The sequence below is a fragment of the Triturus cristatus genome, chromosome 8 (assembly GCF_964204655.1).
Source record: "Triturus cristatus chromosome 8, aTriCri1.1, whole genome shotgun sequence".
In the NCBI taxonomy this organism is placed as follows: Eukaryota; Metazoa; Chordata; class Amphibia; order Caudata; family Salamandridae; genus Triturus; species Triturus cristatus.
In genome coordinates this window covers 838,370,849-838,397,552 of record NC_140591.1, presented here as the reverse complement: position 1 = coordinate 838,397,552, position 26,704 = coordinate 838,370,849, and the positions used below count along the sequence as shown (strand labels likewise).

Below are 26,704 nucleotides of genomic sequence, written 5' to 3'. Positions count from 1 at the left end.
TTAAGCAGAGGCACCAGGTTGGTTCTGTTTGATGAACCAGGCTTTACTCTTCATCTCCAGCCCTGTGGCACTCCTACAGGAATTGCTGGAGCACATAAATTAAGAAAGTGAATGTAAGAGCAGTATACGCCCCAAGTAACACTTCTGGTGGATTTCTAGGTTCTGCAAGCTGGCTGAAAGGGTGAATAGCATAAACAGATGCTGATCTGAAATGAGTGGATGAACTTTATGGATCTGGGGTGGGCGTTGAGAGATGTGAGGGAGGAATATGATGATCCATCAACTGGACTTTTTGTGACCCATGCTTTAATTGGTCTGGGCAGCCAAATTAAACGGAGTGTGAGCAGTCAAAACCTGTTGCTAATTTAGTGATTCCCTGTCTACTTGTATTCAACAACGTTAATGGGTTTATCTCGTCCCTTTGTTGGGTTATTCAGAGATCCATCAAATCTGACCTGGGTGAACTGAAAGTAAAATGGAAATCAAGCCTGGGAGAGGAATTGTTGGAACAGGTTTGGTTGGTAATCCTAGAACACACTTCTCCAGGAATGCCAAGTTCAGCTGCTCCAAAGTAATAATCAATCAATCAATCAATCATGGCATTTGTAAAGCGCACTACATACCCGCAAGGGTCTCAAGGCGCTAGGGGGGAGAGCTGCTACTGTTCGAAGAGCCAGGTCTTGAGGAGTCTTCTGAAGTTCAGAAGGTCTTCGGTCTGCCGCAGGCGAATGGGGAGGGTGTTCCATGTCTTGGCGGCGAGGTGGGAGAATGATCTGCCGCTGGAGGTCACTCTTCGGATGCGGTGGACGGTGGCGAGGGTGCTGTCTGCAGAGCGGAGCTGGCGGGTCGGGGTGTAGAGGTTGAGTCGGCTGTTGAGGTACGTTGGACCGGTGTTGTGGAGTGCCTTGTGTGCATTGGTGAGGGGTTTGAAGGTTATCCTCTTGTTGACAGGGAGCCAGTGCAGGTTTGTCAGGTGGGGTGTTGAAGAATACAGGCCCCAGCTAGGCCCGCAGAATACAAGGGTTCGCTCTCCTGTAGCAAAAGCTAGAAGGAAGTTGGCACGGAAACTGCAAATACAAAAACAGAGTTTATTAACCCTTAAGGGTGGTCCTACAACCTATACAACACTCTTCAGTATTGCATAGAGTAGCACAAAGAACTTGCGTACACGGTCCCCTTTTATACACAACAGAGGGGCTCATAAGTGGGTGGATACAACATGAGGCAAAGTTCTTTACCTTTTATGGACATTTTCGATACAGAATCAATATGTGGGCGGAGGCGACAATGTCTTGAGCCCGCGAAAACATGGTCAAGCAAGGACTAACTGATAACAGATGTGGCCAAGTCTGGGCATGCGCCAGACAGACAAAGGAGCTATTTATAGACTGTTACTAGGCAGATTACAAGAGCAACAAGAGCAACTAACAAAAAGATAGGACTCGTCTTGTGCAAAGCACGTGGAGACATGACAATACAAAATGGAGTCCAGACATTAGTCAACATGAGACAAGAAACATGTTCTAAGGAAGGAGAATTCATGTCTTTAGTAAATGCTTAATCATATCGCCGTTTTAGTTTTCAACAGACGACCCTTTCAGCATTTACTGAAGACATTCGGCTTATTAGGATAATCATCATATATGTCAATTTTCATCATCTCTTCCACCTCTTTGGTTAAATATTTCTGATGGGTGACATTGGCAATAGCTTTCTTATCAGGAATACAAAATGACACACATAGAGAACAGAGTAAAGGACCACACTGGACACAGATGCAACAGGAAAACAGAACTGCTACAATAATGCAGAGACCAGTTAAAACCTTCCATCCCCATGTAGTGATCAATGCCCAGAACCATCCAGAGAAAGTCCAAGTGCCATTTTCTGTATGAATCTCAGCTGCGATTTTATGCAATTTGTTAATAGCGTTGTAAACTGATGGCGTATGATCAGGAATGAACACACAGCAACTACTTCCGATAATTTTACATGCTCCACCTCTATCAGCTAACATAACAGTATCCTCCGCAACCACACACATCCGGTCTGTCAGTGGGTGATTATCGTTTAATATCACACGTACTCCAGTAGGGGAGCAGCGGATCGTAGCTCTGAAGTGCTTAAGCATATCAAGACCCATAATGTTGTCGGGCGTGGTCGGAGCGAGCAAAAACGGACAGGGTGCAGAAAAGTGGTCAATATGGAAGGCAAGGGGCCGGGAAAGAGGGCTTCGAGAGAGTGTACCATCAAACCCTACCGATGTAACCATTAAGCCAGATGGGGGAGCCCTCGGAACCAATTGTTTGGACAGTGCACTGCGAGTAGCTCCTGTATCAACTAGGAACCGATCAGTAGAACCCAAAACACTTGCTGAAACATAAGGACCCTTCTGATCAACCGGTACTTCAACTGATTCCAACCCCCATCCAACGCAATCCTATGCATGCTGCGAGTCATGGTATCCAGGGCGGTCATTCCCAGACATTTGATACTGATTTTGCCGATCAAATACATTAGGTCTATCTCGTTGCTGCACGTTAGGCTCAAAGCGAGCACGATCATTGGAATTCCCTCTGAAATTCGAAAAGCCCCCTCTACCTCTCGGTGGTCCCTGACCACGTCCCTGACGAGATGCATATAATACCGGACAATCTCTAGCCCAATGACCCGACTGTTTACAATACGCACATTGGTTTCTATTAACATCTGACCGACCGGAAGGGGGACCATAGGATCCTCCTCTACCTCTGTCGACACCCCGACGAGGCGGACCATACACTTGTGCTAACATCACCTTAGTTTTCAAATCTTTCGATTTCTTCTCCTCATGCCCCTTCGCTTCTTGTTCCTGACGCTCATAATACTGAGCCATAGTCAGGAGGGATGCCGGAGACGAAGTGGACCAGGAACTTTCACTCGCTTTTAAACGAGCTGCTATTCCTGGTAATAAATTCGCCACATATTTATCAACAAAAAGATGTCGACCCGTATCATACGTAAGTGACTGACCACTGAAATCATGAAATGTCTCCTCAAAATGCGTAAAGAAGTCTGAAACTGATTCATCAACCTTCTGTTTACATGAAGCTAACATGTTCCAGTCAATCTTTTTAGGGGGGATAATTGTTTTCAATTTAGCCAAAATAGCAGTGGGAAGATCTAAAATAAGCTGGGGTGGTTTTTGCGCGGGTTTTCTCTCCCTATCCACATCCTCAATCTCAGACCATTTGGCCTTAAAAGCGGCTTGATCATCCACCTTCCGCACAGATCGCCACATATCCGGTGGTAAAATAAGCCCAAAGAACAAATCTATATCTGCTAAAGTCATAGTACAAGAATTCAAAGCCCCTTCGACCTCTTCGTAAAAGGCCGCTGGATTCTTGCGGGGGTCAGGCAATGCATTCTTTAATGCCATAACATCAGCCCTATGCCAGGGAGTATAAACCCAATTATACACAAAATATCCCCTAGCATCGGGGGAAGATATATCTGAACTAGTTCCTGCTCCTTTAGGAGGAACATACAAAGGTGCCGCCTCTTGCATCGGTTTAGCATGCACTAGTTCACTCTTATCTGATTGGGAGGTAGATGACTGGTCGCCGCCGGTACTTGAATCCGATTGCTCCTTCTCCCCTGCCTTTAGGCGCGCTCTCTCTTTAAGTTCAAACGCCGCGTCCCGCAATGCAAACAGCCGTCGGACCGCATCGGGTACCTTAGAGGGAGGAAAAACACCGTTACGTAATGCTTTAGCATCTGAAACTACAGAATCAGGCTCGAAAACATCAGAATATTTCCGAAAGGCAGTAATCACTTCATCAGAAAAAGTTGCTGCAAAATACAGCTTCTCTCTATCCTGCCAACTTTCCAAAGATTCCAACAATTCAGCAAGGGGTAGCTTGCCTTTAAGCGCACGCAAAGAAATTTTCCGAAGCTCACCCATACGCTCAACTGATAACATGGACCGCGTGTCTACCTTATCCGAAACCGATCCAGAATCCTGTGATCTCGGGGCGGACGCGCCAACATAAGGGGGCGGAGAGCGATCTAATAAATAAAAATCATTTTCAAGATTAGTAAGGACAGGATAAAGTGGCTGGCGGACAGCATATTGACCCGAGACTTGCAACCTACGCTCTTTCTCTTGTCTCTCCGCCAGTTCTCTTTCTTCCCGACGCTTCGCTTCCTGCGCTCTCACATGATCATTTTTCCGTTGCTCTTTATCAAACAGCGCTTTCTCACGTTTCTCTCGTTCACGCACTTCCTTCACCCACAACCGTACACATTCAAACATATCTTGCCGAGCACGCCGTTTACACATACATTGTTCCACATACTCAATCTTACGCATATCAAACGATTCATACAAAGGCCATCGCAACTCAGGATCCTTTTTAGTGTATTTCCTCCACACTGTGCTGTACATTATCGAGGAAAGACCATGCTTCACATACATATCCCTATTAGGAGTCCCCTCTGGGGGGGGCTGGAGCAGATTCCTCGAGATTTAACCGGTTTCCAAAGCAGCAGCACCACTTACGGAGTGCGCTGAAAGCAGGCATGCTCAAAAATAATTCAAAATGCAGTATTATCAAAAAAATGGCACTTAAACTTTGCGCCGTTCAAATTTACACAACTCCGGAGAAATATCTCCACATTACCTGCCTATATGTGTTGCAACGCATATATTCTCACAGTAATCAATACAGAATATGACCGGTCATCACAAATCAAACTCAAATAGCCAACCCAGGCTTCAAAACTCGGCGCAAGTACCGTACAACGGTTCTTACCAATCAAGAGTGTCCAGATTCCAACTGCCAAGTTCCAAAATTCGCCCAAACGGCTGTCGCGGCAAACCGACAGAAGAGGTCTCAGTCGAGGACCGGCGCCACCCAGAAGGTCAGTTCGGAAGGGAAGGAAGAAACCTCGGGATGCCAGGACTAAAAACGCCACTGGCAGTGATCACATCCCCGGCCAAATTCCTCACCTTCATCACGACCAATCCTTCGAGCATCCGAGTCGCCGATGAGCCCCACGTGACGGGCGCCAATTGAAGAATACAGGCCCCAGCTAGGCCCGCAGAATACAAGGGTTCGCTCTCCTGTAGCAAAAGCTAGAAGGAAGTTGGCACGGAAACTGCAAATACAAAAACAGAGTTTATTAACCCTTAAGGGTGGTCCTACAACCTATACAACACTCTTCAGTATTGCATAGAGTAGCACAAAGAACTTGCGTACACGGTCCCCTTTTATACACAACAGAGGGGCTCATAAGTGGGTGGATACAACATGAGGCAAAGTTCTTTACCTTTTATGGACATTTTCGATACAGAATCAATATGTGGGCGGAGGCGACAATGTCTTGAGCCCGCGAAAACATGGTCAAGCAAGGACTAACTGATAACAGATGTGGCCAAGTCTGGGCATGCGCCAGACGGACAAAGGAGCTATTTATAGACTGTTACTAGGCAGATTACAAGAGCAACTAACAAAAAGATAGGACTCGTCTCGTGCAAAGCACGTGGAGACATGACAATACAAAATGGAGTCCAGACATTAGTCAACATGAGACAAGAAACATGTTCTAAGGAAGGAGAATTCATGTCTTTAGTAAATGCTTAATCATATCGCCGTTTTAGTTTTCAACAGTGTGATGTGGCTGCGGCAAGGGATGTCGAGTATCAGGCGTGCAGAGGCGTTCTGGATGCGTTGAAGCCGTTTCAGGAGTTTGGCCGGGACTCCTGCGTAGAGTGCGTTTCCGTAGTGCAGTCTACTGCTGACGAGGCCCTGGGTGACTGTCCTTCTTGTTTCGGTGGGAATCCACTTGAAGATCCTGCGAAGCATGCGGAGGGTGTTGAAGCAGGAGGAGGAGACGGCGTTGACCTGCTTCGTCATGGAGAGGGTGGAGTCGAGGATGGTCCCTAGGTTGCGTGTGTGGTCGGTGGGTGTTGGGGGTGTTCCTAGTGCAGTCAGCCACCAGGAGTCGTCCCAGGCCGAGGGGGTGGATCCAAGGATGAGGACCTTCGTCTTGTCCGAGTTCAGCTTCAGTCGGCTGTTCCTCATCCAGTCGGCGACATCCTTCATTCCTTCGTGGAGGTTGGTTTTGGTGGTGTGGGGGTCGTCGGTGTAGGAGATGATGTTGAGGTCATGCTGTCGTGCGATGTGGGCGAGTGGTGCCATGTAGATGTTGAACAACGTTGGGCTAAGGGATGAGCCTTGGGGTACGCCGCAGATGATCTCGGTGGCTTCGGAGCAGAAGGGGGGGGAGGCGGACGCTCTGTGTTCTGCCGGAGAGGAAGGAGGAGGTCCAGTCCAGGGCCTTCTCTTGGATTCCGGCGTCGTAGAGGCGTGTTCGTAGTGTGCGGTGGCAGACTGTGTCGAAGGCGGCTGACAGGTCCAGTAGGATGAGGGCCGTGGTTTCTCCGTTGTCTATCACAAGAAATGTATCTGACAAACAGGAGGCCATTCGACCCAATTGATCACATTGGGGTCCCACAAGCATATCCCAGATGCCGAGCTGCAAAACGTTATTCTATCACATGATGTGTCCATGCCCACCAGTTAGGCCACTGTGGCAATAGGTGACAGACCAGATATCCACATTAACTAACAGATACAATTCATGTAGTCCCATGATAAGTCTGCTTGGGACCTCTCTCAAGGCAAAGACATCTAATTGCAGGTTTATATGAAATATAAATGTGAACATATGTGAAATTGAATGTGAGATTATCATGCTGCTTCAATCAAGGACAGTCTTATTGCAGAGATCTGATAAATGGTAGCAAAGAGTCATATATGCATTTCTCTTGTAATCTGATTATCTCTTTGTCATCTGACTTTATTCAAATCTATTTAATAAAGAAAACGTGTGTCACAATAAGCAAACTTGCCCTATCATATTGAGCAGTGTGCACAGATGTGAATATCGCCTTTAGTCAATACAAAGGCTGAACGTGTATGTATTTTGTTTTATAATACTTTTTAATCCTCTGCATTTCGGAAAAAAACATGTATTGAGGGAATTTTGTTTTCCAGGTCTTCTCTCATATATAGTGTTAATTGTTCTTTTTTATAGTGGATGACAGCTGGTCGTGGAATTCTTCATGCAGAGATGCCTTGCTCTGAGGAACCTGCTCACGGTTTGCAACTCTGGGTCAACCTAAGAAGCTCTGACAAGATGATACCACCTGAGTACCAAGAACTGAAGAGCGCTGACATCCCAAAACCTTCAAAGAATGGTGTGACCGTAGCTGTCATTTCTGGCGAGGCTTTGGGTGTCAAGGTAACTACATCTTAACTTTGTGAACGCTCAACTCTCCTTTGTAGTTGTAATTATTTTACGAAACTATGCGTTATACTTTGAACGAACCTCACACCCTTATGTTTACAGGCTAGGAGTAGCACAACAGTAGGCCACACCTACCCACAGACCAATCTTTGTGAATTAGGCCCTTGTATTTACCTCCAGGAGCAGCTCAGCACTTTATTGAAAGAGGGTCCATGCTTTTAAACCACCTTTTTAAGGGGCTAGAGCCTGAGGCTGTGGATCACTCTGAAGGACTCACCTCCGCGATCAATTCCCCTCAGATTTGGAGTTCAGCAAGATCTTTATGGACATGGGCACATGGAAAAATACTACTCTGCGGCACAGCACTCTATGCTAATTCATCGGCTACCTTTCCTGTCCCTAATTCCAGCTCTCAGCTGTACAGCACTAACAGTCTTCTTCCTTTACAGCTTTATGTCTCACCCAGTAACCTGCCTCTCTTCTACAGGTTGCTTCTCCTCTTGCCTGAATATCTCTCTCTGAAAATCTCTTACTTCTTTAGACTTTTGTAGTTCCGTCTCTAGCCCCAAAATTCTGCCCACTGACACGGCACTATCGGAGGGTGTTGCGGTAACTGCAGGATCAAGGAGGTGGCTAACATTGAAAGAAAAGATTGCAGCTAAACATACAGCACAGGTGCTCCCAAGCGATCATCCTACTGGGCCTATACAAACTGTGGGCCCGATTCACAGAACTAACTTGAGACAAGATCCTAAACTTACTACTTTTGGTATGCACAGAAGGCATTTAGTAGTAGTAAAGTTAGGATTTTGTCTTAAGTCTGCCCTCAGTCTGCCCTCAGTCTGTCCTCAGTCTGTCTTCAGTCTGTCCTCAGTCTGTCCTCAGTCTGTCTTCAGTCTGTCTTAAAGTCTGTCTTCAGTTAAACTTAAGACAGAATCCTAACTTCGCTACTACTAAATGCCTTCTGTGAATACCAAAATTAGTAGGACAGACTTAAGACTTATTTCTGTGAATCGGGCCCTGTATTCCCAGCATTGGTCTGGGGTGGACTCTTGTCATATCATTATCTCAGCCCTAACACGGAGACTTGTGCAAAACACGCATACCTGACCTACCTGACTGTTCAGGCTGCTCTCAAACAGTCTGTTGACAAAGACTCTATCTCTGCCTCATAAAGCGCCAGTTCTCAGTCATTTTTACTAAGCACTTAATAATAGTTTGCACTTATTGCTTGGTAAACAGTGCACTCAGATCTGTGGACCACTGTATACTACAAATGTTAGGCCAGTTCACCAGGGCTTGTGTGACTTAAGGGCAGTCATGCAGTCCTTGTAACACCTATTGCAGCAGTCCTTGGAAACACAGGAACCAGTTACTACAGCGAGCTCATTTAAATGCCAAGTATCACGTCTTTAAGCTTTGAATTTCGGAGGGCAGTAAAGGTGGACAATCTTTTTTTTATCTTGGAGGGTGATGTGTGCAGAACACATACTTTAGACAGAACATGTATAACAAATGTATTTTACAATCAGTGTTATCTTTTTTTTTTGTAACGAATAAGCTTTTATTTAATATATATAAGGTAATATGCCCGTGACTATGGCACTACAATTCACTTAATTTATTGTAGCATAATATCAGTACGTACGTTATACATCTTCTGTACTCAGCAAGGGGAAAATGCATGCGGGGATTCAGGAAATAAGTTAATTTGTCGTTAACCTTGGAGCCAAGTGCAACTTCTGTTTGTTGAACAAGATCAATATGTTTGAATGTATTTGTCAATGAGTTCTCTTACTATGATGCTCGTGCTCACTGTAGGAGGGTTGACTTGGCAGCGAGGTAGAGGAACCATCACGCAGTTCAGCAGCAGCACATGCTAAGGCTCACTGACGGGAGCAGCCTTCTAAGGGGGTGCATGCTCTTTCTGGTTCTCATGCTGCTGGAAAGTAATTCGAGCGTGCTACAGTTGCAGTGTTCGGTCCTCCACTGCTGCACTGGTCTCACGGAGGATAGCAGGCGTTTCAGAGGGATCGCAACTTCTCTGGCTGGCTCATGATTGTCACATTTGGACGTATCTTCATTCAAGTCCAGGGACTCACAGCTGGCAATGTGCTACAATTTAGAATGCCAAGACAGCGTCACATGCCACCTTTGCACCTGCTCAGGGTCTGGGTGGCAGGGCGTTGCTCCAGGAGCAGGGACTGATAGTATTGTTCGGCCACCATTTGTTGGTGACACAATAGTATCATACATAAGCCTCCAATCCTCAACGGGATCAGGTTCTCGAGCATGCCGCTGAAGATACTCAGCCTCTTCTGTCAGCCAGGCAGCAGTGCAGACTCCAGTGTTGGTCTGACTTTGCAATTCTAAGTACTAAATTAACATTGAGCTCAACCGGAGCTCAGGCTCCGCTGGTGCAAGGCAGATTCTCTGTGCTCCTGGCAGTCAAGCGTCTCCTTAACCAGGGCTCAGAAGCTTAGCTTTTCTCCTGTGCCTGGTGATACAGTAATTATCAGTCAAACCACAAAATGAGTCTCTGGTTCTCATCTCTCTTTACACAAGTGTAAGGAGCTTTTACAAGTCCAGTAAGATTGGAAAATAACCCTAAACATTTAGGGGGCAATGCGAATAACACCTTTTTTCAGTTCAGTGTGCTGCTTCTCCAGGGCAACAGGTTTCAAGTGAAACTATCTTTATGAATTGCCTTCAGACTACTTTTCTCCAGAAACACAAAGGCATGGGATCCGGGAGATGGACAGATAGTCCAGCTGCTCTATAGATGGTGTGCAGCATCACCATTGACTTTGGGCAATTCCTGATTTTTGGGCATGGGTACAGCTCCAGTTGAACAAAAGGCATCTCCATTAACTTTCTCTGAGATTATGATTTGAACTAAACATCTGCACTACACTTGACATTACAAACAGTTCTTTAGGTAGAGGGAAATTAAAGAAGCAGCAAGAGGTGGGGTTGCAGAGAGAAGGGAATCCAGAAGCCCTCCCAATATCTAAACCCTCTGCAGCCCCCACAGAGTCTACATATATATTGGGGCATGGGTACCCACCACACATTTTCCCAAGCGCTCTCATGTAGACTTTACATAACATTAGGGGATTCATGCTGGACCTACTACACAGATTTACCAAAGAGAGTAGGTAGTCTCCCCAGTGGGGTTCAAATATTGAATCAGAAAGAAAGACGATAGCTAAATATCTATCTGATTAAGAGATGCCCAATTTACATTTGACCAAATCGTAAGCCTTTAACACCGAAACCATGTGTTTTTGTTCAGATTTTTATGTTCTCTGCGCTAGTCGGGATAGTGAAGAAGATGACGGCAATAAAGCAGACAAAACGCAGATAAATGTCAGGTAAACAGTTTTATGGAAATTGTGGGAGACAAACCAGGCGCAGAAGCAGTGTTGTTCTATCTCTAAGGCACTTTTGGATACCTTCAGGCAGCCTGGGATAAAACACAGACTCGAACATCGATTTGCAGATACACTGGAAGGGATCATAGACCGTCTGTCGATACACCCTGCTTTGTTGTAGGCTCATCCGACCCCTAGGAATCTGGAGGAGTATACTTCATCTGCCAAATTTAAGCAGAACATCTTTTCCCTCAGCACTGCCTGATACGGAATCTAAACTTCAGGATGCTGAAGGGATGCTTTTGCATTTGGGTGTCTAGCTCAAACTGTGTGCTTTTGTTGTGAACGGCATCTCTAATTCCTATAGGTCATGCTCTATTCTGCTCTACAAATGCCCTATACCAAACTAGCTGTTCCAAGCCTAAAAGGGTGCTTGACACACTGTTTTAATGGTTTGTTGAAAGACGGAAGGGATGCATTTAAACATGTGTATGTAAACTGGCTTAGACATAGTTGATGCTGCACCCTGTACTAATGGCTATCGAGTGATCTTCTATCCCCCGATCTGGATGAGATCCACATGTTTTCCGAAGGATCTAACAACCCAGTTGTTTGAAATGCCATTGATGGGTAAAGATTATTTGTCATGAAAACGGTCCGCTGCCTGTGCATCAGCAGTACAGAAAGTGTTGATACAAGGGAACAGGTCAATATACATTTTGAGATGAGTAGGTAGAGAATTGAAGCAACTGTCTTCATCTTCCTCTACCTCCTCCGGCTTTCCCAACAACCCCAAATTCTTATTAGCTGCTTCATTCACCAGAATCACCAATCTCCAGACTGGAGACAGAATGGCAGCCGCGGTCGGTAGTAGGAGTTCCTGCAGGGCGGTGACGTGGGGAGGGGGAGGGGCAGGGTGGGGGGTAGTAAACTATGGATTACGGAGGTTTACAGGTAAGTAAACATATAAATTAATAAAACGAATTTCGTTGCGTGCACTGCATCGCATTTGATACCATAAAACATTGGCTGCTATTTATGCCAGTCTATAGTCTGCAGTTGAATGTTTTCTTCACAAACTACTTTTGTGGTGGCTAGCTTCATGAAAAACATACAGTAAAATTATTCTACCAATGCCTCTCCTTGAAATTGAAATATGAGCTTTGTATTGGCCATCCTCACGAGCGCTTCAATTGAACCCATGCATTTAAGCCCACAAAAACATTATATTTTTTTATAGGAAAGTGGGAAATCTGCACACCCTTTCAGTTCTAACCCCCCATTTTCAAGTGTTTTCGAAGGACCCAGTAGCATTGAAAGTTAAACCCACTGTGATACCAAAAGTCATGTCACAGTTCCATCCACCTCAAGTGATATCTACCTGTCTTTTCCATCCCACTCACCCCTTGAAAGAGGAGTGGGTGTTTGAAAAGACTGGACTACAAAAGGTTGTGTGTTACCATACATATGGAATAAGATAACTAAGAGTAGATGACAAACTGTAGTCTATTAAGGACTAAGTTGATAAAGCAGCTTAACACAGATTGTTATGTTAATGTTACTGTGATTTATAAAGCGCACGTATACCCGGACGTGTCTTGACGCTGAGGACGGAAGAGAATCTGTTCTGGCAGCTATTTCTGGAACAGCCAGGTTTTCAGACCCTTTCTGAAGGTGGCGAGAGAGCTAGCGCTTCTGAGCTCAGTCGGAAGAGAGTTCCAGAGTTTGGAGGTGCCTAAGCGAAAACTGCGGCCACCTAGTGTCTTTCTTTCTTCAGCAAACATTGTATGACCTATCTGGAAAGGACCCCCATTGACTAGTATCAAGCCTGCAGCCTGAGTCCTTCCAAAAGGGCTTCCTATTCATACCATTCTAAATTACGTTCTCCAGGGATCCTTGATAAATCCCTGAATAGTCAAAAATGTATTCAAAACATTCAATGAGAATACATTTCTGACTTTTTTTAATTTGACTTTGCGAATGGAGCCTCTAGTCCTCAATCAATCTGCCAACTCCACAATGCCTGCGTATTACGAGTGTGAACAATATTGTTAAAAAAATAAAAATGCTAATATAATACTCTAGTCCAAATGTGCGTCACATTGTAATATAAATTGCCTTATAAAAGATTACTCTTAGATTACAATTCCTAATGGAGGTGGTATACCAGTTTGCCATGGGAGCAGTGGCCAAGGCTTCCACCACCATGGTAGTGGACCGCCTTCTCAGTTTATAATCTCTGTCTGCCCATTAGGCCTCTTTGTATTGTGATGGGGCTGCTGCCGTGGAGGTTCCCTTTGTGGTACTTAAAGTTTGATGAACAGACGCCACATTTTAAAGCACCTGCCCGGCAATTTTATTTGTGTGAGAAAAACTCCCAAAGCAATAAGTTGTCTGATGGTCAGTGAGTTTTCTCCCTACATATGAGGTTATTCTGCATTTTCCTTGCCCATGTCTGCCATGCAAACACAAGGAGATGATGGACGGAGTGCTGAAACTTTTCAAACACTCACCCCCAGTCACGGATCTGGGTTGAATCCATCATCATTCTTTAGCTCACTTTGCCATCCCAGTTCAGACACAGCTATATGCAAATCAGTCTTGATCCTGTACCTCATGCGAACAGTCCAGCCCGAACTGCCAAGCCATGTCTTCCCTGGACCGGAAACAAGCATCTTGGGACCAGTTTTGGGGTTTCATCAATCTTCAGCCAGGATAGCTTGATTCCAGTGGCATGGAGAGCACGGGACTCACGTCTGGGCATACCTGTCCCACTCAGGGTGAGGCTCAGCCAGTGTAAATACCACATTTACCCTGACTCTAAAACAGTGCTTATTTGAGTCGGTGGTTTCCGGTGCTCGGCAGTGGCGCTTAAATGTCAGCACCGGCTCTACTGACAGTCCACCACATGGTGGCCCTGTCTTTTATTTTGAGTTGAGAACAAGAACGGTGTTTATTAAGAAAATATACTCTGAAAATGAATAATACCAGCCTCTTACGCCATTATTATAGCTTTGTGTGCCCTAAAATAGTCTGAATTGTCACACTTGTAGGAAGGATATGGTTAGATGTTATGTTGGTAATGTCATTGGCAGCACTGGTGGTGCAAGCTGAACTGGTCTCCTGAGAAGGGCCCTGGTACTTAATTTTTTACAAACTAAGCCCTGCTTATTACAAGTTTGGCGGTCGGTAGAACGCCGCCAAATCGGTGGCATCCCGACCACCACATTACAACATTACCGCTGGGCTGGCGGTGTTGTGGCAGTGCAGTCAAGGCGGCAGCCCGACCACCACATTACAACATTACCGCGGGGCTGGCAGTGTTGTGCAGTGCAGTCAAGGCGGCAGCCCGACCACCACATTACAACATTACCGCGGGGCTGGCAGTGTTGTGCAGTGCAGTCAAGGCGGCAGCCCGACCACCACATTACAACATTACCGCGGGGCTGGCGGTGTTGTGGCAGTGCAGCCAAGGCGGCGGCATGCTGTGGCTCTAGGAGAGAGCCTGGAACCAATGCAGGCCGCACTGCTGCACCTCCAGCAAGTCAGGCGCACTGTTGCCATGCACCACGTCTTACATGGTGAACAGTGAGCACACCGACATTGGTGGTATAGGGGGCACAACATGGGCCCCGGCCACATGAGCATATTTGCCCTGGGGCCCTTTTCTGTGGGTCTTTACCTGCATTTCCACCAACGTTCTCATGGCAGTGTCCCCACCCATGAAAAGATCAGCGGACAGGCCGGTCGTAAGACACACGGCGGTGCCTATGCACCACCGCCACCATTGACCACCGCTGTCCTCACCGCTGCCACAGGAGCTCAAATCTGGCAGGGATCTGGATGTGGTCTCCCCGCCCGCATCGGAATCTCTAGTTGGAGTGCCAGGTACGCGGGGGCAGTCGGACCACCAGAAAGCGACGGCAGTTCCCGGACTGCCAGAGTTATAATGCGGAAAGCTACAACAGAGGGACACTGAACTAAGGAAAATGTGAGGAAAGTGTCAGGAAGAAATTATAATTAGTAACAACAGGGACTTCCTACACCTATATACTTTGATTTAAGGCTGTGCGTCTATATGAATATAGACGCACAGCCTTAAATCAAAGTATATAGGTGTAGGAAGTCCCTGTTGTTACTAATTAGAGTTATAATGCGGCCCATAGTGTTCGGGATGTTTCTGAAACCTGGTTGTTGATATATTTTTGATGCATACCATGGCCTGTCCATAATCTAGAAGGTCCCACCTCACTTATGTTTTTGGGAGAAATGTTTAGTTTTTAGGGCCAGATCTCCATTGCAGAAATTACAAAAAATACTTAAACAAATTATGTGAATTTACACGTTATTACGTGAAATGCTGGCTTTGGCATTTTGCACTATGTTTTTTTTTTAAATGTCGCCGCATACATTTTTGGCGTAAAGACGCTTTGTACTACAAAAAGGTAGAGCAAAATTGCCTGTGGCCAACACAATGTGACTGAATGCTTTTGATCCGTCCGTGTTCTTCCCGTGCTTCCACAAGAGGATTTTTACCCAAATGAAATCTCATTTACTCGAAATGTTGCCAGGCATTTTGCGCTACAGTCATAATGCAAACTGCTGGAAATCATACAACATTAGTCCAGTATGAATGGAATTTCACCCGGAACTACTTTCGATGTGAACATTGCACTGCCACTGTATGATTTCTAAACTCCAGGTGTCCCGAACATCAAATTCTGCAAGACTATTTTTGTTTCTTAAAAGTCGATTCACGCTTCCTTACTTGTAGGAAGGAGCACGGTTGCTGGATTCCGGTCTTTCTAAGCACTGCATGACGCCTGGCAAACAGTTCTTTCTCGTTTAAACCTTTCAAATTAGTTTGTGCATTGTTTGCTGCTGGAAAGGAATTGTTTCCGTACAACGCAAATTTTCCACGGAAAATAAAAACCCCTTACGCAACCGGACAAGCATTTTCAGTTTCTGATTATATAAAAAAAAAAAAAATTGAGACAATATGCTTGGCGGACTGTGAGCTTGGATGGACTACATTAGCTATGTCAACAATAATGTTTACTCTGTGCCTTGGCTACATCCTATATCATTAAAGAAAATTCGGAGCAGCAGGGAGCAATTACGAGCACAAACAAATCAACAACTCTCAAACATTAGCACCAGAAGATAAATGCAAAAGGCCTGCCACTGTGAAGTGTTAAACTTCCCGTGTGCGAAAAATGTCCCATAAATGCATAGGAATGTGGAGTGCATTTTTTTGTTACTCGCCAGCGAGGGCACCGATGATAGAGTTCCTCTCTGTAAACTCTGTAAATCAGCCCAAAGAAACTATTGAAAAAAAAAGAATTACTTAAGCCACTGGAACTGGCGGTATTCAGGAATGTTCTCGTGTCAGTTGTTTCCATACATGGGCCGTATTTTGCTTTTTTTTTTTTTATCATGCAAGCACTCCGCCAGAGCTGCCGACTTTGGAGCTGGGGTACCAGGTTCGAGTCTCGGCGTCGGCTCAACATCCTGTGATTCTGGGCAAATCACTTAATCTCCCGTGCCTACCAAAAACAAGCATTGGCATAGCCAATAGGTCTCGCCTTTGGGACCTTATAAGTGTTTAGCCATGCAACAGTTGCATAACTAAATACTTATAAGGTCCCAAAAGTGAGACCTATTGGCTATGCCAAGCGGCTGTGCGGCCGCGAAAGTGAAAGTGATCGCGATCAAACATCAAAGCGGTAAATCGCGGTAAAGTAAATTGCGCCCGCGCACATGCACTGTAGCTCTAGGCTGGCCTGGTAGCACTTTTTGGAGCCCTCTCAATAAGTCTCGGCAGACCAGCGCATGCGCTGGGTCAGGCGAGACCTAATGAATGCGTCTTTGTGTAATGTAAGTGGTGCTCATGTAAAGCGCTCCAATATCTTCGGATCGAGTTCGCGCTATTTAAATCTGCCAAAAAAAAGGTCATTTGTGTGCCACACAAAAGATGGAAAACGGGCATAAGATTTATGGCTTGAAGAGCTAACGTTCAAATTATTTCTGGCGCTTACATCTCTATTCAAACCGGAATAAATAGGTTATACTCATAAAGAAGTTGCCAGTTTGTCAGCACATCTTGAGGGATCACTTATCAACTGCGCTTTCTTTCATTCAAATTTCAAACTCATTCAACCACGCCACCCACCCCTGAAAACCCCCTTGCGCCGAATAACTTTCTTCCTTCTCGAATCTATTACCCATCTAGGTGCATTTCTACACTTTTTGCTATTCATCATTTCTGTCTGTTGATTTGCTCCCACTTGTACCCTTGCATGTCTCCACCTCCTGGTGGAGCGTCCTACAACAGGATATACAAGTGTAAAGTTACTGCTTGTAACTTTTCACATGTAGGTGAAGCTCTATGCATCTCAGTATGGTTAAGATGCGGCCAAATCGGTAATTCGTGCTGGCCGTGATACTACTGATGGTCTGGGAAGGGTGGTTGGCACTAGTGCGGTGTTCAACTGCCATGCGTGGGTGCTCCACAGGATTCTCCGGAGAGGTACATGGTTCCCCCATGGATATGCTTTTCAATCGCTCACACCTTTTCAGTGGAAAAGTGACTTCTGCCTTGGTACGCTTTAAAGCGAGTAGGGCCACAGCATTTTGTCTGGGGCTTTTGACCCCTGGTAAACAAGTTTCTCTTCAGTCTCAGAAATTCTAGGGCTACTCTAGGGGCCAGGCATATAGGCAACATCAGTCTCATTGGCCTCTGCTGCAATCACTTCAGTCCGTTCGAGGCTGGAACACGATTAAGGCAAGCAACATTCAGGCCAACAGTGCACCAGGCCTTTCATCAGGGGTGGCGATCCATCACATTCGACAGATGAGTCCTGCAAATTATTCAGAAGGGCTATGCCCTACCCTTTTATTCTGCTCTGCCGAATCTTTCCCACACGTCAAATATCAGAGGAACACCTGTCCATTCTCTTGCAAACTTGCAAGAGGTGCAAGTTTTTTCCCCGAATGGGGCCATTAAGAGGGTCCCGGACTCGGAAATAGGGGAGGGGTGCTACTATAGGTATTTCCTCAGGCCAAAGAATGATAGGGACCTTCAGTCCATCTTAGATCTTTGTCCTTTGAATGCCTTCCAGTGAACGAATAATTCAAAAGAGCTCACACCGGCCATGATTTCTTCTGACCTGGGTACGAACCACTGGATGATGTCCTTGGAACTGGTTATATACGTTTCCTGCACTCCAACAGATGTTCCCTGTAGTTCAAGGTAGGCCAAGAGCATTTTGAGTTTGCCATACTCCCCTTTGGCCTTGCTAGTGCTCTTTGGAGTTCACGAAAGTGATGGTGGTTGCCGCCCTTCTTCAGAGGTCTGGGTTATCAGTTTTCCCCTATGTCAACGACTCCTGTTAAAGGCATATTCTCCACAGTAAGTCATAGACCACCTTCGGACGACGGCAAACCTCCTGACATCATTGGGGTTCATAATCAATGATCCAAAGTCGCACTTGACCCCTTCACAGAGGCTTCCCTCATTGTGAACTACCTGGCGAGATACTCGAATGCCATGGCAGACAAGCTCAGCCAGGGACACCAGGCAGACCACAAATTACACAGGGCATCTTCTGGCAATGGGAAGAACCCTGGCTAGATCTTTTTGCCATTGTCGAAAATGTGCAATTTTAAAGGTTTTGCACGTTGAAGTTTCTGCAGAGACACTTGCTAGGAAATGCATTCTACCTGGAATGAAACACAGGATTACTGTACACCTTCGTGCCCCATCTCTCCTGCCCAGCGTTCTGAAAAACATCGGGAGCCACCAGGTCAATGTAATTTTAGTGCCTCGGGACTGAGACAGGACAGTGTGGTACCCAGAACCTTTTTTTTTTTAATAACTCTTTTTATTGATACAATCGAACAAGGTGGTCATTGCAAACAGGAAGTCATTACTTATTGTGGTGTTACATATCCGACTCATACAGAGATGTATACATTCTGATGTTATACAGTACAAGATGGTCACTTTCTACATCAATTAGGGCGTTAGTGGTTCATCAAGGGAGGGGATTATCGGGGGTTCACATATACTCCCACGGTATACATTCCACTTAGTCCAAATCGCTATCCACTTCCGGAGGCAGCCCCGGGCCACATATACTGTTTTCTCCCGCAGCATGCACCAGTCCATGTCTTTTTTCCATGCGTTGAGTGTTGGCAGTGATACTGCCCCCCAAAGGCTTGCGATGTTGCGTTTCGCCATCATCTGCCCAAGAGTCGCCCATGCTTTACCCTTTGCAGTCAAATCTGTGGGCTCCCAAATATTTAGAAGGCACCTTTTGGCTTCAAGCCGCATTTCCACCCCCCATACTGTGCTCATGCATTCATGCACCCCTGCCCAGTAGGCTTGGACCAAGGGGCACTACCAGATTATATGCATAAATGTCCCTTCTAGACCACTTTGCCTCCTACACGTCCCCTCTGTGCTCCTGCCCATCAAAACCAGCTGGTGACCAGAGAGATACACTCTGCGCAATATCTTCAATTGGATCAGCCATAGTTTCGCTGAAATTGCCACCTCTTTTGGGGAAGAGAGCGCCTCCTGCCATTCCTTGTCATCTATCTCTAGGCCGTCCCTCTCCCACTTCTCCCTTAAACCGACTAGGAGGTCGGGGTGTGGTGTATGAGTTTTTTATATGTGAGAGATATGGCCTTTTCCGGCAGGTGACCGTCAAGCAACCTATCCTCTAATGGGGAGGACTCCGGGAGGGACGTGCCCACTAGAATATTGGCCTGAAGTGAGTATTTGACCTGTGCATACCTGAAGTACTCCGTATTTCCTAATTCATATGTCTGCTGTAGTGAAGCAAACAACACTATTCCGTTTGATCCCCAGAGATCTTTTATACTGGAGATCCCTATGAGGTCCCACTTGTCAAACCCTTTAGTCCGACCCAGTGTGCCCAGCCGTTCAGAAACCCAGAGTGGGGTAGCTAGCATAAGTTTATCCACCTATTCCAGGCTTAGGCTTACCATATGCCAGAGTTGGACCGAGTGTCTTGTGGGCCCCATGAGGAGATATTTATTTGGCCTGGAATAAAGCGCCGCCTCAAAATTCCCACCCGGTAGAAGCCATCTGTCCATCCCATAGCCGGGGTCGTCACCACTGCAATATGTGCCTTGATTGATGGCTGATGGATGTGCTGCCCAGTAGTATTTTCTAATGTCCGGGAGCTCTATACCCCCATCATACCAGCCAAGTGTCAGTTTGTGGAGCGAGATATGTGGTGTTCCGTCCCATAATAGATCTCTCTGGGTTTCTTCAATTTCTTTAAAATACCCTTGTGGAACTAAGTCCGGATAATTCTGGAGGGCGTATAGAAAGCGCGGCAGTGTCATCATCTTAAAAAGCGTTGTTCGTCCTAATGGGGACAACAGGAGCTTTCTCCAGGTGGCGGTGTCTCGTTTGAACCTAGGCAGGGGTAGGAGGAGATTTCGCTCATATCTGGTTTTAGTATCATCGGTGATGAAAATACCAAGATATTTGAACCCCTCTGTAACTGTTTGGATCAGGCAACCGTTGGGTATGGGGGGGGTTCCGCGCAGGACACAGAGCAGTGATTTGCTCCAGTTAATGCTGTAGCCAGAGTTTCTCCTGAAACTAGTGAATATGTCCAAAACCACTCGTAGCGATTTATGGGGGGAGCAAGATACAAAGATGTCGTCTGCATAAAGCGAGATCCGGTCCTCCCACCCCTCGGCCCATTTGAGTCCCCGTATTGAGGTGTCCTGTCGTATCCAGGCCACAAGTGGCTCAAGGGAAAGGGCAAAAAGCAAGGGCGAGAGTGGACAGCCCTGCCGCGTCCCCCTTCCCAGGTGGAATACCTCGGATATTTTGTTGTTAACTACCACTTGGGCCAGCGGTTCCGTATACAGGAGCTGTATCCATCCAAGAAAGTTAGGGCCGAAGCCCAACCTTTTGAGCACCGCCATCAGGTATGCCCATTCAAGCGTATCAAACGCCATTGTGGCATCCAACGAGTCCACCATTGCGTATTCCTGGATTGTAGAGCAACGCCCCAACACACCGTGCAGTCGCCTCAGATTGAGTGCGGTATTACGGTGTGGCAAAAAGCCCGATTGATCTGGGTGGATTAATTTGTCTGTTATCGGATTGAGCCTATTTGCTAGGAGCTTTGCTAGTATTGTACCCAGAACTTCTTGACAAGAGAATCTGCCGACCGTTCAGGCTACCACTTCAGGATGATCTTCTGTCGCAACAGAAGGGCAGGGTCCTTCACACAAACCTGCGCAATCAACACCTCCATGTATGGAGCTTGTGTGGTGATAATTAACTGCATTTAATCTGCCGCCCGAAGTTGTGGAAGTCATCCTTGCCACAAGGTACCTATCCACAAAGTCAATTTGCCCCAGAAAACGGGGACAAATTTGCAGCCTGGTGTGGAGTCCACATGACAGATTCTTTACAAGCCAAACTGATGGATGTTATAGTTTTTGGCTTGTCTGCATTGCTTTGCATTGGGCTCTATTAAACATTATTTGCTGACCCCCTCCCCTGGGAGACTCCCTTGTCTCTGGCGCCTCTGCGGCATCATTTCCGGTGCGCAGTGGGCTGGGGACAGGTATTTATACTTGCATGTGTAAGGCTTTTAGAAGGACTTTGGCAGGTTTCGTAGAGGACTCAACATCAATGCCATCCACTCAGCCTGTGGCCCTCTCTCCCATTGAAACTCACCCTGTCCGGACTTCTCAACTGCATCCTTCACACGTCCCATGTGGGGCAGACTCCCTAGGGCCGGCCCTGTTCTAGCCTGGGCCGCTGCATGCGCCCTTGCATCCCATTGAGTGGCTCTTAAATCAAACATCCTCTCCTAAGATGGGCAGTCGGAATCAACAACTACCTGTCAGCTTGTCTCCACCCAAAGCAGGCAAATAACCGCATTCGCATCTTTATCTCGGTGCCTGTCCCATCATTTTGATCTTGAGGGACTTCTTAGCTGCATAATGTACTGTAGAAAATCAACAAATAAATATAGTATGTTCTGAACGTAATAGAAAGAAATTTAATATATGCTATCAGTATTTACGTGCATATGACCGTACTCATACATATCAGTGAACCCAAAAGCTTAATTTATCAAAAACATGAAATACCTCTATTGCACTTTGTTAACCTGTGCGTGTAGGTAGCAGACGGACAATAGCCCCAAGGGTAGTCACTGGCAGGGGTAGGACTCTGCCTCGGTGAATCACAGACCCATAGGGTGGAGTTTTATATTGAAAAGGTAGACTGCACATATTATCCTAGAATATGATTGGTCAATAGTCACCCACAGTGCAAAATGCTCAGGAAAAGAGTTATAGATTCTGCAGTGTGTTTTTAGAGAGTTTGAGAGGCGGAAATAGGACATGAACATGCACTAACTGTGGTAAATATTTCATTACCGGTACTATTTTTTATGCGGTAAAGTCTAGTAAGAATAACTCAGTAAATATAAGAGGCAGAATCCGTGGTATTAGAGGTTCTAAAAGGCTTTATTCCTCTACAAAGGAATTACAGTTCGAACTGCAGGCTTCAAATTCCATCACCATGAAGGTTCAGGAAGGAAGGCAATACATTATTGACAAGTAATGGTATTTATATGGAAAGCATTACATTAAGACAGATGCAAGAGGCGTAACAGCTGATAATACAGATATGATACACATACGTAATGAAAAGAGGCGTAAACATAGGCGTAACTAAATACGTCATTAAACATGATGTCACAAGTGGGTGGATCCATAAGAGAATCCTGCAATGTCAGCAGAAATACTTGGCAGAGATGCGTGCGCAGCCGCATGACGTGTGATTGACGTGCAACTAGAGGGTGAAGGGGACTTGACATTTAGCTCTACATGTGGAGACAGAAGTCTGAGGGGTCATGTCAACCTAATCCCAAATCATATCTAATATCTTATGTTTAAAGAACTGCATTATCCAAAAGGAAAGGTCTCTCGGACAGAATCTATTCTATACTGACTGTTAGTGCGTGTACAAGCGTCTAAGTGTCTACATGAGATGCGAGGGGGAAGGAATCTTCCATGGTAACAGGGGCTATGAATTACTCGCATGAGGACAGTGAGGCCTGGCCCTTTGCACGGTAACTGGAAGAATGTTTACCTAAACTACTAGACAGGAATGCATCGGATGAGGAGCGGAGCAGATAATCTTGAAGGTGAAATACAGTTTTTGGCAGGCAACAGGCTGGATCAGACACCGTTAGCCGCGCAGGGAGTAGGACAAAGTTCATGGATACAGATGCAGGCTCGGACTGGAGCTTTCAGAGGCAGAAGGCAGGAAAAGGCTTGATGGCAGAATTCAGGGCCTACTCGCCTGAACCTGTAAAATGTGGAAAGTGAACCACATAAAGTCGGTGGCCTTTCATACTTAGGAATGGAATATTTGACCCATTCATGGCGGATCTGAAAGAGGACATGTTGACGGTGGACGCACATGTATTTGCGTCTTCATAACTGGAACTGGAGGGAACATACATGTACTTATAGCATGCACATGGAGCCGTTGGGGTCTACGATAGGGGACATAACTGATCACAAAATTCATATTTCCTCATTCCCTCCTTGTCCCCTACGGACCCTCAGGAGATATCGATCTTCATCAATCCATCGGTCTGTTCATATAGCATCATTTGCTCTTCTTTCTTCTTCCGGGATCTCGAACGAAAACTTGGATGCGGGATACACGATGTGGCACACAGACCACAAATCGCTGGCCCACATTGTAGACATAAGCAGCAACTGAATAGTATGAGGAAGCCAATACCTAGGAAGGATAGGATCCTCCATCCCCAGGCTGACAACACGCTCCAGAACCAACCGGACCAAGTCCAGGTGCCTGGACTCTGGTGTATCTGGCTTATAATCTTATGAAGGCGAGTTATGGCTTTATATACTAACGGCGAATTTTCTGGTATGAAAACACAGCAACTTGATCCGATGACCCTACAAGCTCCGCCCCTATCAGCCAGGATGACGTCAAGGACAAGACGATTTTGAAGCACAACAATCCGCATAGCAGACTGCTCTTCTGTTAAATTGCCTAAGGCGGAAGTAGTCTCGTTCACTACTGCTTCAAGGGTTCTAGTTAATCTACGTATCAGCTTACTATTAGTGACTGTACCTATATAGGGAAAGAAACCTTTATTGAAATCTGTATATTGCTCCCATGCCGTTTCAGTGTAATCGACAATCGGGAGATCTCTCTGCTGTCTATTGTGTACTAAATGGGTATTTCTGTGATAATCAGGAGGGGCTAGGAAAACAGGTGGCAGAAGGAATGCTATGTAACAGGTACCATCCCAGTCTAGAGGTAGACGTATATATGCGGTCTGGCCACATATGAAGTAAGAATGACGGGAAGCTCTAAATGTAGATTTGCCTTGATCACTGAATTTTATTACAGTGGTGCATTTACTATGGCCCATGTGTATGGAACCATTCTTTCTTACACATAATTCCCCTTTAACTGGGAATACTGACATAGCGGGCAAGATTGGCGTAGCTTCGGATTCAACATTCAGAATCAGGAGGTTAAGTGTAAAATTAACTAATCCATATACTTCATTTTCTAGATCAGTTCCTGTTCTTTTGGGAAGTCCCTCCTTGTTAGGGTAGCAGACTTTAAGCAAAACTAGGTTCAGGTTTCCCCATACCCAGTTGTCTTGATAAACTACTGAATTTGAATCTAGGGAATTAATCAAACTAAACCATGCTCCACAGGAGCCATTGTGTGTGAACGGATATGGAAAGAGGGGCAAAACTCCCTTATAGTTCTGATAGGGAGGGAGTTGGCCACATATCCAACAATTTGTAGCATTGCTGGTCTGATGGGAATGATGTAACATACTAATGAATGTGTTGTTGCGCAGCGCAAATCTATAAGACAACTCATGCGGAGGTAATTCGCTAAAAGAATGTTCAGCAGTAACATTGTAAGCACGTTTAGAAATAGGGTAATACATATGCAGCAATATACTAGAAATGATGATCAGAAGACTTAGAAAAAACAAAATTAATAATGTTACTGTGCAGTGACTACGAAGTGATTTACAATACGCATGCTTTTTAAGCTGCATCTGTCGATTTCTTTCTCTATTCCGGTCTAGAGGATACATGTCAGAGACAAATTCAACCGATTCACCTTGGAGAGGACTTAAACAATCAAATTGTCTGACTTGCTAGACCTTAATTTCAGTTTATAAAGTTCCGTTTTTGTTTGTTCAACCAAGGGGAGCTTTGAGTCTGTCTGTGAGGGAATGCAGGGCTGAGTGTTCACATCGGATGGTAGTCCATAACATTTCTTGATATGACTCGAGTGCAACCACCCTTTACGTCCCTCGATCTTCACGGCTGTCCTTGTTGTTAGTAGAACGAGTTTAGGCGATTTCCACCTAGGCTCCAGTTGGGTCTTCCGGTCGAAATTCCGCACCAGAACCAGGTCACCTGGAACCACGTCATGGGGCTTTACCTCTGTGTTATCGGGAAAGGCTGCAGCTACCTGTGAACGACAAGATTGTAGTGCAGACATCAAGGAAGCCAGGTAATCTGTCAGCATATTACAGTCAACATCAGTGATTTTGCGAGGTATAGGCGTCCCCCACATATTTGGTGGTCTACCGAAGATCACCTCGTACGGGGATAGCCCTGTTCGAGAATGTGCTACCATTCTCATGTAAAAGAGCGCAACTGGTAAGGCTACTATCCAATCGACACCTTTTTCTCTACATATTTTGGACAATCTGATTTTCAGGGTCTGATTATGGCGCTCCACGAGACCTGCTGCCTCGGGATGTCGGACACAGTGGAATTTCCATTGGTAACCTAATAGAAGTGAAACGTGTTTCATTAGTTCAGATGAGAATGGCTGGCCGTTATCTGAGTATACAACACGTGGCAAACCGAATCGTGGGAAGAATTCTCGAACTAGCTGTTTGGCAGTAGTCGGGGCAGTGTAATCTGAAACCGGGTAGGCTTCTGTCCAACGGGAAAGAGCACAGACAACTACGAGAACATATTTGAATCCTCGACATCGTTCCATCTGGATATAATCCATCTGGAGGACTTCAAAAGCATGATCGGGAGGTTGAAATCCACCCTGCTCTACGGGGATGCTTTTACCTGGATTAAACTGACAACATATCATACAGGTACGTACTTTCTGTTTGGCTGCTGCTCGCAAGTGTTTGTTGAACCAAATGTGTTGAATGCTGTCTAGCATAGCTTTTTCTCCTAGGTGCGCTGGACTATGTATTGTGTTAATGATGACTTGAACCATGGAGTCGGGAAGAAACCATATAGATTTTTCCTTCGTCATCCATCCTTGATCCGTTTGGATCCCTCCTAATTCAGTCCATTTCTTTATTTCTTCTGGTGTAGCATGTGTCTGTATGTCAATTACATCAAGGGCGGGATCCTTAACTGTCATGCAATGTGTTGGTGTCTGAACTATTGTCTTTGTCGTGTCAGTTGTATGAGTCTGATTCTGAGCAGTCTGTTTAGCTGTTCTGTCAGCTAGGTCATTACCCTGAGAAATGACATCGGTAACTTTTGTATGGGCTTTGCATTTCATAATCGATATTGCAGTAGGTAGATGAATCGCGTCTAATAGAGCTTGAATGAGGGGTCCGTGTTGGATGTGGGCACCGTGAGAAGTTAAATAACCTCTCTATCGCCACAGTACGCCGAAGTCATGGACGACTCCGAATGCATAACGTGAATCTGTGTATATGTTGACTTTCTTATTTTTGGCTTGAATACAGGCTTGTGTCAGAGCGATGAGCTCTGCTGCTTGAGCTGACAAAGTGTTAATACAATTTGTTTCAATGACTTCAGTGTCTGTTGTGACTGCGTAAGCGGCCACTAACTCTCCTGTACTTGTTCTCATACATGAACCATCTACATACAATGTCAGGTCTGGATCTGATAAAGGGATGTCTGTCAAGTCTTGTCTGGGTTTCGTCGTGATAGTAATGACT

General features: G+C 45.7%; 1 protein-coding gene across 4 annotated transcripts in view; it reads left to right on the top strand.

Annotated features, from left to right (window-relative positions):
• The window catches only part of PIR (pirin), a 515,558-nt gene that overhangs the window by 277,450 nt on the left and 211,404 nt on the right, over positions 1-26,704 (top strand). For all 4 annotated transcript variants that reach the window (XM_085622324.1, XM_085622325.1, XM_085622326.1 and 1 more), the window contains one exon: positions 7,081-7,287. In XM_085622324.1, the coding sequence (XP_085478450.1) occupies positions 7,081-7,287 (207 nt within the window). The remainder of the gene's footprint in view (positions 1-7,080; positions 7,288-26,704) is intronic.